This window comes from Colius striatus, chromosome 2, assembly GCF_028858725.1.
Source record: "Colius striatus isolate bColStr4 chromosome 2, bColStr4.1.hap1, whole genome shotgun sequence".
NCBI lineage: Eukaryota > Metazoa > Chordata > Aves > Coliiformes > Coliidae > Colius > Colius striatus.
This window is the reverse complement of record NC_084760.1, coordinates 92,289,480-92,308,463: the sequence shown is the minus strand read 5'-3', so window position 1 is coordinate 92,308,463 and position 18,984 is coordinate 92,289,480. Positions and strand designations below refer to the sequence as shown.

General features: G+C 42.0%; 1 protein-coding gene across 1 annotated transcript in view; it reads left to right on the top strand.

Moving 5' to 3' along the window:
• The window catches only part of SUSD4 (sushi domain containing 4), a 74,910-nt gene extending 69,253 nt beyond the window's left edge, over positions 1–5,657 (top strand). The window contains 5 exon segments of the mRNA XM_061989638.1: positions 1,089–1,280; positions 2,106–2,250; positions 3,804–4,186; positions 5,385–5,490; positions 5,492–5,657. Of these exon segments, the coding sequence (XP_061845622.1) occupies positions 1,089–1,280; positions 2,106–2,250; positions 3,804–4,186; positions 5,385–5,490; positions 5,492–5,582 (917 nt within the window). The 3' untranslated portion in view covers positions 5,583–5,657.
• The last annotated feature ends 13,327 nt before the right edge of the window (positions 5,658–18,984 follow it).

Genomic DNA, 18,984 nt, shown 5'->3' with positions numbered 1-18,984 from the left:
AAAACAAGCCATCCAGTAATTTAAGCCCTTTTTGGGTCAGTGTGTAGCCATTTGAGACATCATTACACTTTGTAGGGACTTTTTTTCTGTCTGTGTTAGAAGCACTTAAGAAAACAGTAATCAACTAGCACTTAGTCAGTGGAAAAGTTTCCTCTCATAAAAATACTGCTTGCGAGCTGCTTTCACCGCTGCTGTTTCCTAGAGAGTGCTCCCTCGGTTCTCCGTTGAGTTCATCTGCCCAGTCACATGAGAGGACATTTACTTTTATTACAGGGCCTACAATAAAAGTTCCACATGTTTATATTACAATTCCCTCCTATTTACCCAACCTTGTGTAAACCACTGTACTTAATTAACACAGGCTCAGCCTCTGTTATATTTAAGACCTCACTCCACCAGCAGTCCCACTGAGATCAGTGGGGCTGTTCAGAGATAACAAAACACAAATAACACGGGCAGAGTTTAAGCTCAACTTAATAACGTTAGAACGGTAGAGACTGTGGGTGCTCAAGCAATGTTGGATGCTGTGCCTCTCTTGCAGCATAGCTGATGGCAAACCTCCTTTTTTAAAATTAATAGCTAGGAATTTAATTAGTGCATGTAACCATTTTATCATGTTAATGAAACAAAAAAATAAGATGTTACAGCTGAATTTGAGATGCTTTATAAGGAGAGGGATTATTTTGACTGCCCCTGTCCCTCCTCATATAGCCATCTTGTGGCCCCTTCCGTCTCCCTCTCGCCCTCCCCTTCTCTGAGAGGATGGGAAGCTTCCCAAATCCCATCTCTGAGGCCTTTAAAGAAGCAGGTGACAGCAGAGTTTGCTGGGGTGGGTGAGAGCCCAAAGCACCCCCCACCGGTGTGTGCTGCCAGCTAGGAGATGTGTGCCCCCATCTGCTGGGGTGGATGGGTTCTGACCTCCCAGCAGCAGTGGTCTGGAGCCGCTGAGGCAAACCCAGAACTGCAGGGAGGCTGTAAAGGGAGCCTCAGTTGTGCCCTGTGCATTAATTTTGACACACTGAAGATGCCCAGCAGGGACTTGCTGGCATTAATGTCTTTCTCCTTTTCTCTTTGTTTATTTGCCCAAGTTTGTCCACTACCTCCCATGGTGAGTCATGGAGACTACATCTGCCACCCACGGCCTTGTGAGCGTTATAACCACGGGACAGTGGTGGAGTTTTACTGTGATCCTGGCTACACCCTCACCAACGACTACAAGTACATCACCTGCCAGTATGGAGAGTGGTTCCCCTCCTACCAAGTATACTGTGTCAAAACAGGTAAGGGAGCAGTGATGGCATTGCTTCTATCCTCTTACAGTCCCTCATTTTCTGGAGGATATTTGTTGGTCTGTAAACCCTAGTAAACTTCATGGTTAAGTGATGAACACTGATTTTAAGATGTTACTTAGTCTGGAGAAGACTGAGGGGGGATCTTCTTAGTATTTACAAATATCTAAGTGGTGGGTGTCAGGAGGTTGAGACATCCCTTTTTTCTGTGGTATCTAGGACAAGGGGTAATGGGATGAAGCTGAAACACAAAAAGTTCCATTTAAACATAAGAAAAAAACTATTTCACTGTGAGGATGATGGAGCCCTGGCAGCCCAGCACAGGCTGCCCAGGGAGGGTGTGTAGTCTCCTTCCTTGGAGGTCTTCAAGACCCACCTGGACACGTTCCTATGCAACCTGATCGAGGTGGACCTGGTTCTGCAGGGGGGTTGGACTAGATGATCTCTAAAGGTCCCTTCCAACCCCTACCATTCTATGATTCTGTGATACTAAATAGAGTACATTTCCAAGATCCTCAGTGATCCTATGCCACTTCAATTGTTAGATCTTCAAATATATTTTTTAACATCTGGATATATTTCTATGTATATAAGCTAAGGTCATGATTGCATGTGTGAAAAACAAAGGGAAAAAGCAAGGTCCTGCACCAGTGGCAGCCCTATGTTACGGTTGCTGTTGGTATATGATGTTGGGTTTGTGGGTGCTTTAAAAACACACATATAAAAGATGTCTCATCCTAAGTATCATTGAAGTATTAGAATAAAATAACAACAGCAATAGTTAAGCACTACTCTTGTATTGTGTTTTTGCTACAGAACAAACCTGGCCAAATACTCAGGAGACTCTCCTGACAACATGGAAAATAGTGGCGTTTACTGCTACCAGTGTTTTATTAGTACTGCTACTGGTTATTTTAGCCAGGATGTTCCAGACCAAATTTAAGACACATTTCCTTCCAAGGTTTGTACGGCTTTCTTTTGTTTTTTTGAAGATTGAAGACCATGATTCAGTTGTCACATTTAGCACTTATTGCTGAGGACATGGAGCAGCTGACGAGCCTTGCAGATACTACCTTCTTCTGCCCTGAGCAGAACTACCGGTGTGGGAGGGCACCCCCAAAAACCTGCAGTAGTCCTTTATTGTCACTAAGACAGAAGACAAAGTTTGCCAGATTCGCTTTGGGAGTAATTACCACCCTTCTACCAAGAATTGCTGCTTCTGCATGTAAAAATAGCTGACAATATTTTTAAATACTCATTTTCAGGTGCTAGGGGAATTAATTTTTTAACTACTGTTGACTTAGTAATGTAAGTTTTAAGAAATAATTTCTTTTTTCTCTATGGAGAGATGTTTAAAAGTTTTAAAAGTTTGCTTTCCCTTTGTGAGTATTATTTTCATCACGATTCATAAACATCTCCTACATCTTCCTTTATTGCCATAAAATATCATGCAGTTATGAGCATTTGTCATTGATTGTCACAGCACTCCTCATGAGACAGGTAGGTGAGTATTATTATTACTATTATCATCACCTTACAACTGGAAAAACAACTGTAGCCATGCTGAGTTTTAGGCAAAGTTAGTACTATATTGGGCTTTAGATCTGTGTCTAGTTTTCAGTCTGCTCAGTTTGCTGTAGACCTTGACTGTGTGACTTAATGTCCTGTGCTTGCTTTTTCTTGTGTCTTTACCCTACCATATGCAGAAAGGAGAGGTGAAAAAGCTGTGTGCCAGTCAATATGTCCCCATACCAATGCAACAGAAAGGACTTTGTTGTCTTAAATATGTGTACATGAAAGTATACAGATTGTATAAGTAATGTGTAAGTTTTTAATGTATATATATGTGCATATATATACTCTACACGGACAGGAGTATACACATAGATGTATGTAGACACATATACCTAGGAAGACCTTTGTGGCAGTGGGTTGCAGTACAGATAGCTTTATAGCCCGTGCTTGTCTAGGTTATTGAAATGCCTTTCTGTCCTCTGCTTTTCAGATATTTTCATGTGGGCTTAGTGCTAGTTAAGGAAGCCTTCATCCTTTGAAAGTAAAACCTGAACGAGGCCACAAATCTGGCAACCAGAGCCCTGTCATCCAGTAGTGGTCATCCCAGTGCCTGTTTACGTGGGCTGTAATACACATCTTTCCAGGGTTTCAGACACTTTGACTAGTGAACTACATCTGTGATCTTATATCTGTGATACCTACCGTGCACAGCACAGTGAATGGTGTTCCTTATCTCTTCCAAGCACCTGTTTTCCTTCCTCTTGAAATTGTTCTTCACATTATTGGTTTCATTTTTCTGATTGTAACAGTTTCCACCCAGCTGTCAACCTGAACAGAGTTTCACAAACCTGGGAAGCAAACGTTTCTGTGAATGTTAATGACCTGTAGCTTCATTTTGCATGACTAGAAAGTGTTTTGTTTACTTAAGCTCAGCAGTTGCTCCCAGATGCTTCTGACATGCTCCTGCTCTCTGTGATAACTCGTCTGTGTTTGACGTAGAGGCAACCAGGAGGGCTCCATGGGTGACCCCGACTTTGTGGTGGTGGATGGCATTCCTGTCATGCTGCCTTCCTACGATGAAGCTGTGAGCAGCGGCCTGAGCGCTCTGGCACCCAGATACTCAGCTACCACAGACCAAGGGCACGTTTTGCAGACAGAAGATCAGAATCCTCCCGCTTACCCCGGCCCAAGGATCACAGACACGCTGCCTAGTGAATTTGAGGGCTGTGACAGTAGGTCAGACTCCTCTGAACTGCTCCCAAGCTTATACCCATCCCCGGCATGCCAAGCAGCAGCGTGCCCTGGCTCAGATCGAACTGACATGCCCCACAGCACTGCCAGGGAGGCTGCATCCACGACCCCGCAGATTGATATTGCAGATGGTGAGTCTTGCACAGGTGCAATACATGAGTCTAGAAACGGGAGCCAGCATTTGTTTCTACTGTCAGAACAGGAATAAACCCAGCTGACTTGCTTGTACTTCCTCTGTGCTTTTGTCCACGTCTTAATTTGGACATTTTTTAAACTCCATGGTCACAGGGCTTCATGCCTGCAATATGTCCTTGGCTAGCTGTGTTGCAAGGAGTTTGAGTCCCAGGCCAGAAAGTTCCTGTCCAAACCCCAAAACAGCAGTCTCTTCAACAGAGATGTCACCAAGCAGTCAACCATCATCTTGCCTGTGTTGGTGTGTTCATCTGCTCCTCAGCACCTACACTCTGAACTCTCTTATGTGCCATGGCTTTCACAGTAAAGAAAAGAATTTATCTCCTTAAAATGAAAAGCAAATTATGTTTTTATGCTCAGCTTTTATTAACAAACAAAACCAAATTATCAGCCTTTATTAACAAATTCATCACGTCTGTGCATACAGCAAACTGTTGGGTCTGAGGTGTGTATGCATAAAGCCATGGACATGGCAGTCACCATGTAAGGGAAGCGTACCCATAGGATCATGTATTGCCATATATTACTGTCTGCATTTAAATCAAACATGGGCATGCAATGATATCATTTAATTGAGTTCTGATGGAGCTGAGGCACTGCTCAGCATGTTAAGGAAACTAGATAGCTTTCCTTGGAAACATGTAGAGATGGAGCGACTGTGATCCTGCACCCCACAATCACTGAGAGTCACCAGGCAAAGAGATGAAACCCAGTGTTCTAAATTCAGCATGGCTGAAGGTCTGGGCGGAGGAAGTCTTCCTGCTTCATAGGGTTGGAGCTAACTTTTAATGGTACCACTAAGAGAAGAGGACAGCTAGAAAGAGGAAGGAGAAATTACGATAATGCCAGTAAAAGTCACTGCCTGATCTGCATGCTGTTTCAGTGTAATGTAGTAGAAAGAATGTTTGCATTTAGGTTTTTGTGGCCTAACTTGTTTTTGAAAATCTGAGTTGTTTCAGTAGGTTCACTTTCATATAGGCGTTAGAGCGTAAGTGGGTCTAGAATGGGCAATACCATAGGTCTTGATCAGATTTTTGCAGTGTCCGTTTCTGTTTCTGTAGAAATGCTGATAGTAATACTCTCCAAAAGTATAAGTTACAATCAGCAATCAGTGCTCTTTCTTTTTTTGCCCTAGAGATTCCTTTGATGGAAGAAGACCCTTAGCCGGCACAGAGACGTGTCTTCGCCACATTGCACTGTTGGGTGACATGAATCACGAGGATTTAGAGATAGAAAAGACTATCTGAATGTGGGGAGAGTGTTTCCCTACTTATCAACCTTCCGCGCGACGATGTCACCAGATTGGATGTACGTCTTAATCCACAGCGGGGATAACAGCATCAGCATTTGGAACAGCAGCAGTTTTATGAATGAATCCTGGGGATTTGATGAGAGCAGATGTAGGAAAAGAACTGTGGCTTTTTAGAAATGAAATGTATATCTGCATCGCAGAAAGTCGTAACGGTTCTGTAAGAAATGCTATTGGATTTTGATACTAACTGCCTCACAAAAGCATGTCCAAGTATGTAAAATTGCTTATAAAGACTGCTTTAAATGACCTATGGACCTCTAGTTTATGAAGAATCCTTACAAGTTTTAAAAAAATATTAGTACTGAAATGCAAAAAAAAAAGAAGAGGAAAGATCCTCTTTGGCTTTCCTATGATAACCAGGAAGCTTTTGATTTCGTTGTTGGTGATTTTGTTTCAGACCATGTCTGCAGAAAATATAACAGAAATGATGGGATTCATATATACTTTGATGTATGATAGCATATATATATAAATATATATATATATATTTAAAAACTCTTACAGAGAAAGAAAAGGAAAGACTCCCAGGTCACATAATGATCTGGAGATTTTTTTAAAGGTAAGGCAGAATTTATATAATATACAATAGTCAAGGTAAAGTATTGATATTTGTATTTATGCAAGACTTCTGTGACTACATTGCATTTGATAAATCCTGCTATAATATGAGAGACCTAGAAAATGTTACAATTATGAAACCCGTGCTTAAGAAATGTTGAACTGCCCAGCTTCAACCTTTCTTAAGCTCGTACAAACGCATATATATACCAGAGTAATCTACAGTCATAGCCCAGAGCACTGCCTTGTCCCTGTACCTTGTGGTAGTATTCTGAGCCATTATTGTAGAATACTTTTTACCAAAAAAAAACCCCAACAAAAAAATAAAGTTCAGTTTCAGTTCTTTTATCCAGCTGTGTGTAGTTGGCCATTTTTTTCCCTTCCTCACTTCTTTCAGCAGGTCCCATCTGAAGGCAGAGATGGCAGCAGAAGGTCTGCTCTGTGGCATTTGCAGCTTCATCTTCATTATCCACCTACTAATGGAGAAAGGAGGTTTGATTGAGCAGAGCATGTGAGACAAGTGCAGTAGTGGCGCAGCTTCTCCAGACACTGCATGGCTCCTGGAGAGGCTTTTCCGTCCTCTGCACACTCCACTGGAGCCTGTGCTGAAGCCTGTATGAAAGGCTCACCTTTGTGGTGTTACAGGCTGTTTGTTATTTGTCAGGAAAATTCCTGGCTGTCCCATAGACTTGTTGAAAGCCAAGGCAGATTTTCTCATTGTATTTTTGGTACTGTGCAAGTCAAACATACGTCAGCAGTGTTCGAAGGAAGAACTCACCGTTATGTTAATGATAGAGATTGCCATCATGTGGCTAATCCCTACCAAAGGAACAAGTGAGACTGAGTTACCATTTTATGTACCAAGTAAACTAGTAATGTCTCTATTGCCCTAAACAATCCCTAGAAACTGATCTGGGGTTTTTTTCATGATTGTTTTGCTATTTATTTGTGTTGTGGTAGCACCTAGTGGCCCCGCTCATGAGTCAGACTAGTAGAATGCTAGATGTGCTGCAACCATTCGAGCAAGTGTTTTACTAACATCTCGTCAGCAACTGTGGATGACAGCAAGAAGCAAATGAAGACAAAAACAGTGCAATGGAGAGGCAATTCTTACAATAATATCAATTATTCTATGGTATCATTGCTAAGAATGCAGCGATGGGTAGTGAAATATAAGACATATTCCACGTTATTCTCCATTCTTGCTTACAAAAGATTCGCTTTTTTTTTTCTGCTGTTTTCAGTTGCTGTTGTATCTTTAGGTTTATCCCAGAGCTGTATCTATTGGATATTAGTACTTTCTTTGCTACCCCTTCCCTTTCAGGTCCTATACTTTCTAGAGGTGGTTGCACTACCAGTTGAAGTTCAGGATTATCATCACCCCAGCAATGAGACAAAGGTGCTGTAATACCAACCTTGAACTGAAGCACGTCTCAAGCCTACAGTCGGGTAAGTGATTTTTTTTTCATAATGCCACTGAAAAGTATTGAATTTACTTTAGATGCCCTATAAAATGTTATGAAACCTGTCTTTGCTGGTCTTTTAACAGCTTGTGAAATTTCATTCCTTATTAAATTTCTGGGCTTCCATTTATTAATTTCAGTTATGAAAGCTTTGGATTAATATTTGGAGCTCTACGGTTTTGCAGCTTTACACTGCTCTATGTGTTGTATTGAAGTCATTTTGTTAAGGGAGCCAGACAGGGTAACTTAAGAAATGTAAATTTATGGCTTATTAAACCATTTTTATTTTTAAAAGTGCAGAACTGCAAACACTCTAGAAAATGTTAATGTATTAATATGTGACTCGATGGTCCTTTGATAGCACCGCACTAAATACAACTTGCAAAGGTAAAAGAGACGTTTTTACCTTTTTTTTCTTATGATGTATAAGATTTCCTGAAAGGGTGTTTTGAGGGACCACTTATGTGGTTGAATTTGGAGGTTTGGCATGCTTGAATATGTGGGAGGAAAGACAGCACTGTTTCTGCTGCTTTTTGTTGTTCTACACGTGAATCTTGAATTATTATGAGAGGATCCATGTCATGACCCACAGGCTGATGCCTTGGGCTGAGAGCTGCTTGCAGGTGCCCCCCAACCTGCCCAGCTCCCTTCATGGGTATCCTGTCAGCCTGGAGAACCCCACAGCATCCTGGCCGAAGACCTCAGGGCAAACTCAAGCACTCCCACAGCCAAACCTTCTGGAAGGTGGATGCTCCTAGTGCCCCCAGACTGGAGAGCTGGCAGGATCATGACAGTATGTTTGCCACGTAAACGGAACCAGATGAGAGGATGAACATGTCTTATGTAGATCATAGGCTGGTTTTGCTTGAGCTAAGTGAATGGGAATAAAAAGAAAGCCACGGAGGCCCTTGTGTTGGAGGGGAGAAGCAGCATGTTAATGAAGATGGACAACCTGTGTGCCTTCAGCAGAGGAAGGGTACATACTGAGAACTCCAGGAAGCAAAAACCAGAACTGGCTTCATCCTGCCAGTATTTGTAAAACTGCAAAAGGAGAAGAAATGGGCGATGTGTCAGCCTTCATTGCTGCGCAGTGAACGAGGGCTGGACCTACAGAGTGCTGGGGGAAAAGGTGGGGCTCCAGGATCTTGCAGCAGCTCTGCAGGGAGTGAATCACAACCTGAGCATGAGTCAACAGGACCTGGCTGTTGTGAGAATGTTAAATGCCAATGCAAGGATATTTACACAGAACTATAATTTACGAAGTGCATGAAGCAATCCTTCAGCTCCACTCAGCACTAGTAAGGCCTCAGCTAAGTGTCTCAAATGTTGAGCAAATTTTTTCCTCTTCAATGTGAAGCAGCTGGAAGGAAGCCAAGCAGACAGAATCAAGAATTATTAGGAGTTTGGAAGACCCTGTCCTCATAGGTCATGTTTGAGATCACATAGTGTTCAGTGTGAACAACAGAAGACCAAAGGGGACACTTTTTTTTAAGAAGCATATTTTGCAAAGGAGTGATTTATACATACAAGTAGGACAAGAATAGCTTTAACTGCAGCTTGAGAGAATTAGGTTAGATATTAGGAAAAACCTTCTAGCCACAGGGATGGTTACAAGGAGGGGGAGATGGTCTGAGGAAACTGTCAAAACCTCTGTTACAAGAGATTTTTAAGGATTGTTTTAAGTAAATCAGGGCCAGGAAAACACTGGGGCAGGATACAGTATGTGAAATTTGAGGCCTCTTGTCATTCTGTTTCTGTGTGATTTCCAGCTTCTGAGAACTAATCTTGGCTGATGATGGATGATTTTCCCCAGATAGGCTAATTCCAAACTGATGATACTGGGCAAACTGGTCAGTGGTCATCGAAATCACAGCCAGAAATGCTCTGTATTCCATCAACAGAAGCTTTTTGTGAAGTGTGGGCTGAAGTCCAGTAAAATCCTGTTAATTAAACCCAAGTGACAATGACTTCAGAATTTTGTTCTGTGACAAATCCAGATTTGGGATTTTCTGGTCTTTGTGTCTATCTTAGGCAGTTAAATGAATGCAGCCCTTTTAACACTCCCTGCACATCAGGTGAAGTAAATTCTCTCTTGGCATTTACGTGAAGAATGGATTCCAAGGGAAAACAACACGTGAGGCACTGGAGCACAGAGACCATTGTCATGCTCGTGCAAAACTTGCTTCCCGTACCCCAAAAGCTATTTGCTCATCTCTGTGCTGTGCTGCAGATGGTAACGCAACTTCCTACATCAGCTCTCAGAGGAGGATAGATGCACAGATGAGAGAAGCACATCTCAAGCTCCCGTTCTTGGTCTCCCATGAATTCCCAAGGAGGATTTGAGGGCAGGAAGAACTAGAAAGCAAGTAAACATCTACCCAAACCCAGGAGGATCTCCCATTGCCAAGGACATGTCCAATCCCTTTGACACAGTTTCCAAAGGAATTGCACTATGGTGGAGGAGAGACAGCCCTGGTTTGCCCGTTGCTCTCTCAGGCCAGGGTGTGCAACCAGAACAGACAGACAAATCCTTCTCCCCAAGAATAACATATGTAACTTCCTTCATGCATGATAGATTTCTCTCTTCACAACCATTATATAGAAGCACACAGCCTATTCTGTCAGCCCTACCTTTTACAGGACAATAAGATACGTTATCTAACAAGACCAGAAAAGACATTAACTTGAGATTAAAGTATTTGCTGTCTAGGTGTCACAGCAGACTTTTACAGACCCCATACAGAAATTGCATAGGTAAGGCTGACTGGGATTCTTGAAGCAGCTTTCCTCAGCAAGGCAGGACAGGGAAACCTCCTGTGATGGGACATTTTCTAAGCCAGCTGGATTAACTTAAAAATATCTTAAACAGAAGGCTGGAGAAGGAAGGGACAACGCAAACTTTAATAAAGTACAGGGGACATGAGTTAGTTCCCCATGTTCTCCAGTAACAACAGAGAGTGCTGTTTTCTTAATACATCTGGTTCAAAAGGAAGTCTGGAGTAGTGAGGGAAGGCAAGCTTGCTGGTTTGGGGGTCTAGCAGCTCTTCTATCACCTCTCCATTTCAGTGGTCAGACTGGTTCTGCTTGCAATAAGGGCCTTGGATTTGGTTTAGATCCACTTTTTCCTTTTAATGTGTTTGTCTTATTGTCCCTCTGCTTATCCTTCTACTCTCGTTTCCCCCTTTGGGGTTTTTTTTGTTGTTTTGGTTACTAATACAGTTCCAGTTTCATTCTGCCATCTCAGTCATGCTGGGAAGTGAAACAAGTAGCTTAATTGCAGTGCAGTACCCAGCAGGACACATCCGCTCCCTTATAAGAGGCTGCTCTTATTTGCCTTCCTCATTTACATTCTCAGCAGAGAGGACAAGAGGGGACATGATGCTCTTCACTCTGCTAGCAAATGATCCATGAAAATGGTTAGACAGGGACACTGAGGGGAGCTCACACCGCTGCATGCATGCTGTACATTGCTGCAGGCATGCTGTATCTACGTGCGTCGATCCCAAGCCCGTCAGCTCACGATCTTTCACTGGCCCAGAATTCACAGGTGCACGTGAATGTGCCCATACAAATATGGCCACCAAGGTTTTTAAGAATTTACTCATACTTTAGAGTGTTTCAAAATAATGACATTTTAAAGAGGCCACTCCTTTCAGAAACCAGTGAGCTTGCAGTTGCAGAAAATGGGCACTGGTACAGTCCAGTTAGGGTGCATAGTGAGTCACTTCATCTGCCCACTTCATCGTGCTCCAGTATGAATTTTTTGTCCCCTGGATAATCGTTTGAACTAAGCAGTTGCCAGTTACCGAGCTGTCAGGTTCACATCTTCATTTTTTTTTTTTTTTACCCTAATTAGGCTAGATTTACTTGTAGTGCTCCTTATTACCATCCACTTCTGACTTCTCTCCGTCTACTGCTGAGTATACTCTGCGCTTGCCAAAACAAGTGTTTTCAGCAGCTATCTCAGCCCCCTGGAACTGTACAGCCCTGCAAGAGATTGCACTTCCACCATTGTCCCTTCTGTTAATTCCACAGCGGCACATGCTGTTTGTCTGCCTTGTTCAGTACTCTGGTGTTAATAACTGTGCAACCGGCTGTTATTTCTTTCATAACCATTACCACAGCTGTCTGTTGTTGATAATTCAGGGTTAATTACTTGCTGGAAAGTTTAACAGAACAGTTTAGCTTTGCTTAGCCTGTTCATTGATGGAGACTATAAATGACTGCAGTCTATCACTGATGCATACATTGCTGGAGTCTGGCATAATTGGCTTTTACTGAAATGCTGTATGAAAACCAAGAGTTAGTCCAACTGGCAAAGTCAGCTGCCTGCTTGTACACTTACTGCTTAGTTTTTCCACTGGGTTTTGGGCAACCACTTGGGAGGAGAATTCCCTTGTAACTTAACCAAGTTCACGTATATGTCAATTCACTTTACAACAGCATGCAGTGTAGATACAGCTACAGAAGTGATGAAGCCTGTCATTAAAAAGGACATGATGGCAGACGTAAGAAGTCCAGCATTTCAATTAGGCTCACTGTGCTAGGCCAATGTATCACAAACACAGCCTACTGGAGACAGACATACCTACGACAAGATGACAATATTCTCTCTGTTATACAGAAAAAGTAGGGGGGAAATTGCCAAGAAGAAGCATCATTTAAGGTGGTGATGCCTCTTCAGTTACTTTTCTCTGGTTTGCCATTCTCCTATTCCCTGAAATTTTTAATCTAGGAGCTGTTACACACAGAAGGCTTTGGGTATATGTGCTGCTTTTGGTTTCCAACGAAGTAGGTGGGAGCATGATCCCCTTTCATTAATGAGCTCTTTTTGACAGCGCAGTTGGGAGTCTCCATCTCCTGACTCCCAAAAGCAGAAGCCATGTGCCCCCACCCAAGGGAGGCAGGGGGTTTAGCATGATGCTCCTTCAGAGCAAAACTGGACTCTGGAAACTCCACTCAGCTCTCTGATTTTACTTGCATTTCTCTGTTTGCAGTGAATTGAGGCTGGCTGATGCACTGTGGTGCTTTGGATTCATTTAAGCCTTCACATCATAGGACCATGAACATCATTGACCAGGTCATTGACAGCCCTTTGCTGCTTTAGGCACTGACAAGCAAGTGAAAGCAAGAGAGTTCCCCTCAGACACTTTAAATCCAGCATGGTGCTGCCTTCAACTTGGGATGACTAAGTATCCTAAATATCTTCATATTAAATTATGAGCAAGAAAGTGATTAATTGTTCCCTGACCTTCAGTTTCTTCATTGAGAGTGTGTCACCAAACCATATTTTATGTCACTGGGAGACAGCAAGTTTAAATCAAATATCTGCCTGCGCCAGAATATCTAACAAGGTTGGAAATTACTTTCATCTGTTAATGTAGACAGATTTTTCTTGAAAGGATTTTCTGGGTTCCAAAATCAGTTTTAAAACTTGGTTTTATCCTCACAGGTCTGCCTGTTGGTTGCAAGAATAAAAACCTGCCACTCTCATCTTCTAAATGCTTTTTTTTTAATAACAACATCATTTAAAAACTATAAGGAATTTCTTTTTAAAAAACAACACCCAAGATGAATTTAGATTTTGTGTTTCTTCAGAAGGAAAGGTTGTGGGTATCCTTTCTCAAGAAATTAGGTGATAATTTAATTACCTCAAAAAAAGACTAGATCCCGTGCACTTTACTTCTGTGGTCCAAGACCGAGAGCACAGTAAGTAGAAAGGGGACTTTTTTCCCCAAATAATCATCAAGAAATGACTGTGGGCCTTGGCTTTCTGAGAGCAGCCATGTTTGCAGCACACAACCCCTGCACATCCTGTGTTCACATCAGTGGGTGACATGAGAACTGGGTGACCCATGCCTTTGCATGCAATGGGGAGAGAGCAGTGCTCTGACCCCGGAGCCATCTTGTGCCGCTCATGTTGCTGCTCCTGCTTGCTCAGGTATGCTGGGCACTGCAGCCCTCACTGAACCTGTATATTTACAGTTCCTGGCAGAGCCAGCCTCACCCTGTAACAGTGCTTTGTAATTTCTTTCCCTTGGTTTGTCCTCTTAGGTTTTTGCACTGGCAGCATTCAGCGCTATCAGATCACTGTATCAGCATGTTCTTCAGGCCCAGCTGTCTGAGGTGGTGAGCATTTTCAACTCACATCAGCTCCAAAGTGAGTGCCACTGAAAATGGAACAAAATTTAAAATCCACTAATCCAGCTTAGGAGTAGCCTTGTTGTTGTGTTGTCCCTGTGCATTCTTTTTTTTCTCTTCAGATTAATCATGTGCTTGAGGAACAGGAAGCTGACAGTTGTGTAGCCACATCTCATGTTCAGAATTGGGACTCTGGATGGAAAAAACAGCATGCAAACCAAAGGTATATTAGCCCATAATTGCATTGAAATATCAAAGTTTAATGCATGATGTGTTGTAAATGCTTTTGCTGGAAAGAAACACCTTCTACCGTGCAATTACATACCTGAGCTCTGCGGAAAAGAGTTGTTTGGTGAGTGAGAAAGGCATACACCCTAGGTTGCTGCTAAGAGAGAGTCCTGTGTAATCATCACAGGCTGCAACACAAAATCAGTCACCTTTGGCACATGATTAGCATTCTTGTCTATCACAGAGCGAAGAGACTTTGGACCTTAAAAGCAAAATAAGCTAAGGCTTTAACTAGTGAGACCACAGAGGAAGAAATGAAGAATGACTGGAGAGCAGTATCTATATGCTGAAAGCTTACAGGGAAACTGATGCCAAGCAGATTGCAATAGACTGTAAATTCCCAGTGCAGATGGATTCACATGTGCCGATGCCAAACACAACCGTTCCTCTAAAATTCTAAGAAGGTAGGAAATGGAAAAAAAAAAACCCAAACCAAAAGCACAAATCTGTGATAACTGAGAAATGCTCTACTTGGGCAACTGCTTTATCCCTTGGCAAGGTCATAGAGAATTGATTCTGCTCTGTTAACATCTGTTCTCTGCTGGAGGCTGTTTCTGGATATATGCTATTGCAAAAGAGACCCAGGTTCATGCTGTTGTAGCCCATTGTGCTGGGCCTTGACCCACACAGCTCGATGAGTACAAATACTGGTGCATTGGCTGGGAAAATAAGTAGCAAAGGTGACCAGACAACATTAGTCTCTCAAAAGTACAAAGTAAATGAAAAATATCCGCAGTCTGTGGTGTTACTGAAAATGGCCACCACGCTCTTTTCAGCAAATGGGATTTGGTGGTAATGGTTGCTTCACAAGTAGTGAGTCTCAGAAGCTGAGCCTCAGCAGCATTTCTCTTTTCCTTAGGCAGCACTTGCAGTGGCAGGAACAGGTGTGGCTAGGAGCAGCGTTTTCAAACTCATTTTTCAATAGCTCAAAATGAGCAGAAACTGCATCCAAGGCAAAACTGGTAAGAAAAACACAGGAAGAGGCCGTATGAAAGTGAAAGGCATTTCACATTGGGAAGGTTGGACTTTCAGGTGTGGATGAAGCCAGAAACAATGTGACATCTCACTCCGAGCACTTTCTCTGCGTACTCCTGAACTCCCAGCAGTCCTTCCTCTTAAATCTGGGTAGAAGACTACTTCCTCCTGATTCTTGGTAAAAATGTGATTTGGAATCAGATGTCAGATTATTATTCAGATGCCTGCAGGCATCTTTCCTTGTGAAAAAAACCCAAAAACTGTTTTAAGGATTTTTCTATCTAGGATGTTACATGTTTTGCTAATGAACCATTTTGGAGATCCTTAAAAGAATAATGTTCCTGGGTGTGCAAGAAGTGCCGAGCTGTTTTTACCCTTTTGGTTTTTTTGAGTGTTATAACGTGATATGTTGCAATTCATGTGTCCCTTTCACCTTTAGAGAAGTGGTCAGAATGGAGCAATCCCGCCGTCCCAGCTCAGCACGCTGCTGTTAACCGAGGGATATCTCGAGTGCAACAGGAGTCACGTGGTTGCCCTGGAGGTGCTGACTTTTAAATCCCAGTTGCATGCAGATCCTTGGCATATGGTCAGCATGTACCATTTTACAGTTTTGTGGGACATTTCTTTTGGTGTTACCTGTGGATTTTGGTTTACCTTCATCCTCTCTTTTTGTTGCCACTGCAGGAATTACGTCTTGCCTGATACTGCGTGTGCTGTGTGACTCGTGGGGGGCTTCTGTGGGCAGACCTGAGCAGCACGAGTATGTGCATATCTGCACTCAAGATGCAAATGCTGGACAATTAAAAACATGAAAGCTGTCCCGGGCCAATTTTGCTACAGTCTCAACATTTGAAAGGTATTTATGTCAATAGAAAATCAGGTTTCAGCTCCAGGCAGCTTTTCATTGCAGAATACGGGGAACAGCTGCCTGGCCGGCAGGCACTGCCTAAACAAAAGTCTCCTTCTACTCTGAGTGGCCTCGGGGGAAGGGGCTGCTGCATCTGGCTAGCCTGGCAACATGGCCCAAAACAGGGATTAGCCCTGTACAGCTGTGCAGGTCAGACAATCCAAGGCTGTATTTTATATATAGATATAAAATATATCTATTTTAAGTGTGGCAGTAACATTTTTCTCCTATAACCTGCTCAGACCATGGAGAGAAGCACAGCAGGCTGAATGAGCTCCTCAGACACTATTCTTTTGCATATTTTTACCTTCTTTTGAAGAATCCAAAGCAGGGTAAGCACAGCTCTGAGCCTTTTTTCTTTTTTCTTTTTTTTTTTTTGACCAAGATCTGACCACATTAATCTCAACAGATGAAAATCTTGGTTTCAACATGTGTTAAAATGAAAATACCATCATTTCCAAGCTAAAATGTAATATGCTGAAGTGTTCTTATGTTGAGACTGATAAAACACTTTCATCAAGTGATCAAACTTTGCTTAGTTAGACTTTACTGCTCTTGCTTTTCTCTTCTTTGCTCAAATTAACAGAGTCATATTTGTAATTGAACTCAGTGGTAGCCAAGGCTATAAAGGCAGATAAATGCAAAACCCTGACTCTCCAAAGGCTTCAATGTCAGTAAGAATTAAGCTCACAGAAGCACATTCAGATCAAAATTGATGCTACCTAAACCAGGAAAAAAAAAAATCACTTGCAGAGGCTCATTTTGGATCTTTCTGTATGCATAAAGGGAGAATAATTTATCTTTTCTTATTCTATCCATTCTGTGGTCAAAGTTCTCTGCTTTGATAAAGCTTTCTAAAACACTTTAATAATTCCCCAAACACTCAACACAACCCACACTGGCTCTTTTTTTAAAAAAAATATATATATTAAAGCTGAAATGTGTCAGGAAGATCACAGATTTTTCACAGATATTTGTTGTGACATACAAGTGGAAAGAAACCAAATAATTATTGGTACTTAATATGATCATTCTAACTTAGACTCATAAGGTAAAGGAACTTATACCTACAAAAGATCTGAAAATACATGTCTCCAGAAATAATGACCTTATTACAGCGTTGATCTTGTGGGGGTAGAAGCCTGCTTTAGAGGCAGCCTGTGGGAAATGATGGTGTATTTCACCCGCCTATTATACATTACAGGTGAGACCAAAGGCACAGTAAGATACATGTGTGGTAAGTGTCTTATATGTAAGAAATTGGTAATTTAATCCATTAATCACTAGAGTGCAATTATAGACCTTAATTTAGAAGGCAGTAGTCATTTGCTGTAGATAACCTTCAGTGGCTATTAGAATTTCATAGTCTGAGTCCATTACAACTGGCAAATGTCGTTCACACAACCGGCACTCGCAAAGGCCCCTTCTTTGGCTGGAAGCACATTTTTTCAGTATTAAATCCACTCCATTAAATACAAGAGAGAGCACCTGTTTGGGTCTTATTTCAATAAAGATTATATCCTAGTTTCATTTTAAGGGGGCTTATAAAGATAGCACATTATTAATGTATTTTAGTAGCATAATTTAAAACAGAGCGCAAAGCATTGGAAACATGTAAAGCACATCAGTAGAAGACATCATAGCTGGTGATAAAACACAGCAATAAACAGCCAATTAACCTGGAGTTATCTTTATCAAAATATTAGAAAAATGACCATTTGTTAGAAAGTCTGTTAAAGCCTTTTATAAATGACCCTTCATATATGGCATTTTGTTGAAATTAGTAATACACTTAAAATCAGGTTATCTCAATGCTTAATTTCAACAAGCTGTAAAAATCTGGGACACAGTAACATTCTGTAAGTAAATGGCTCTTAATTTTTGGTGTTTTCACGTATATAGTGGAGAGGACGTCTTTTCTTTTTCCCTTATGGTGCCTGCCAGGTGTCTAGCTCACTATCATAGAATCATAGAATGGTAGGGTTGGAAGGGACCTTTAGAGATCATCTAGTCCAACCCCCTGCAAAACCAGTTCCAACTAGATCAGGTCACATAGGAACGTGTCCAGGCAGATCTTGAAGACCCCCAAGGAAGGAGACTCCACACTCTCCCTGGGCAGTCCATGCCAGGGCTTCCTCACCCGCACAGTGAAATAGTTTTCTTATGTTTAAATGGAACTTCTTGTGTTCCAGCATCATCCCATTACCCCTTGTCTTGTTGCTAGATACCATGGAAAAAAGGTGCCCCAACATCCTGACACCCACCATTTAGATATTTGTCAATATTAATGAGATCCCCCCTCAGTCTCCTCTTCTCCAGACTAAACAGCCCCAGTTCCCGCAGCCTTTCCTCGTATGAAAGATGTTCCAGTCCCCTGATCAGCTTGGTGGCCCTGTGCTGGACTCTCCGGAAGTTCCCTGTCCTTCTTGAGCCAGGGAGCCCAGCACTGGATACTATGTGTATAAGGCAACCTAGGAGCAAGAAACACATCTGCTTAACATGCTCAGATGACACTGTGGCAGAAAGACAACTTTTGGTTTTAATTTCCATCATTTCTTGCAAGTCACAGAACAACATGGGATGGTTGTGCCATTTGTAATCAAAATACAACATGCTCATTGCATCATTTGGAATGACTTGCTTTGTGCAAGAAGGCATTGAAAGATGTCAGCACAGTGCTGCAAAAAACGGCTGCATTAACACACAGCTGTTCCTTTTCTCTCTGAGTTACATAAGCACAGTAGCCGAATATATTGTCATCTTGGACAGAGCCCTGTAATTTACACATTTTGAACTTGGAGGCTTTTAATAACTGAAATCATAAAGATTTACTCCAGAAGTCTGCAGTTGTAATAGTAGTGTGTGAGCATTGTTTAGTCAATGAACAAAACAGAAGTCAATGCAATGAACTAAAAAAAAAAGAGTTCCAGGCTGTATTTTCAACCATAACTTGGCAGGAGCTTTTGCAAAAACCACTTCTGTGAATTCATGACCACTTGTTAGCAGTAGCTGGCTGTACAACAAGCAGCAGTGAACCCCTTGCTTCCATTCTGAAATGTACATTATATATAATACAGAACGATACTCAAAGAC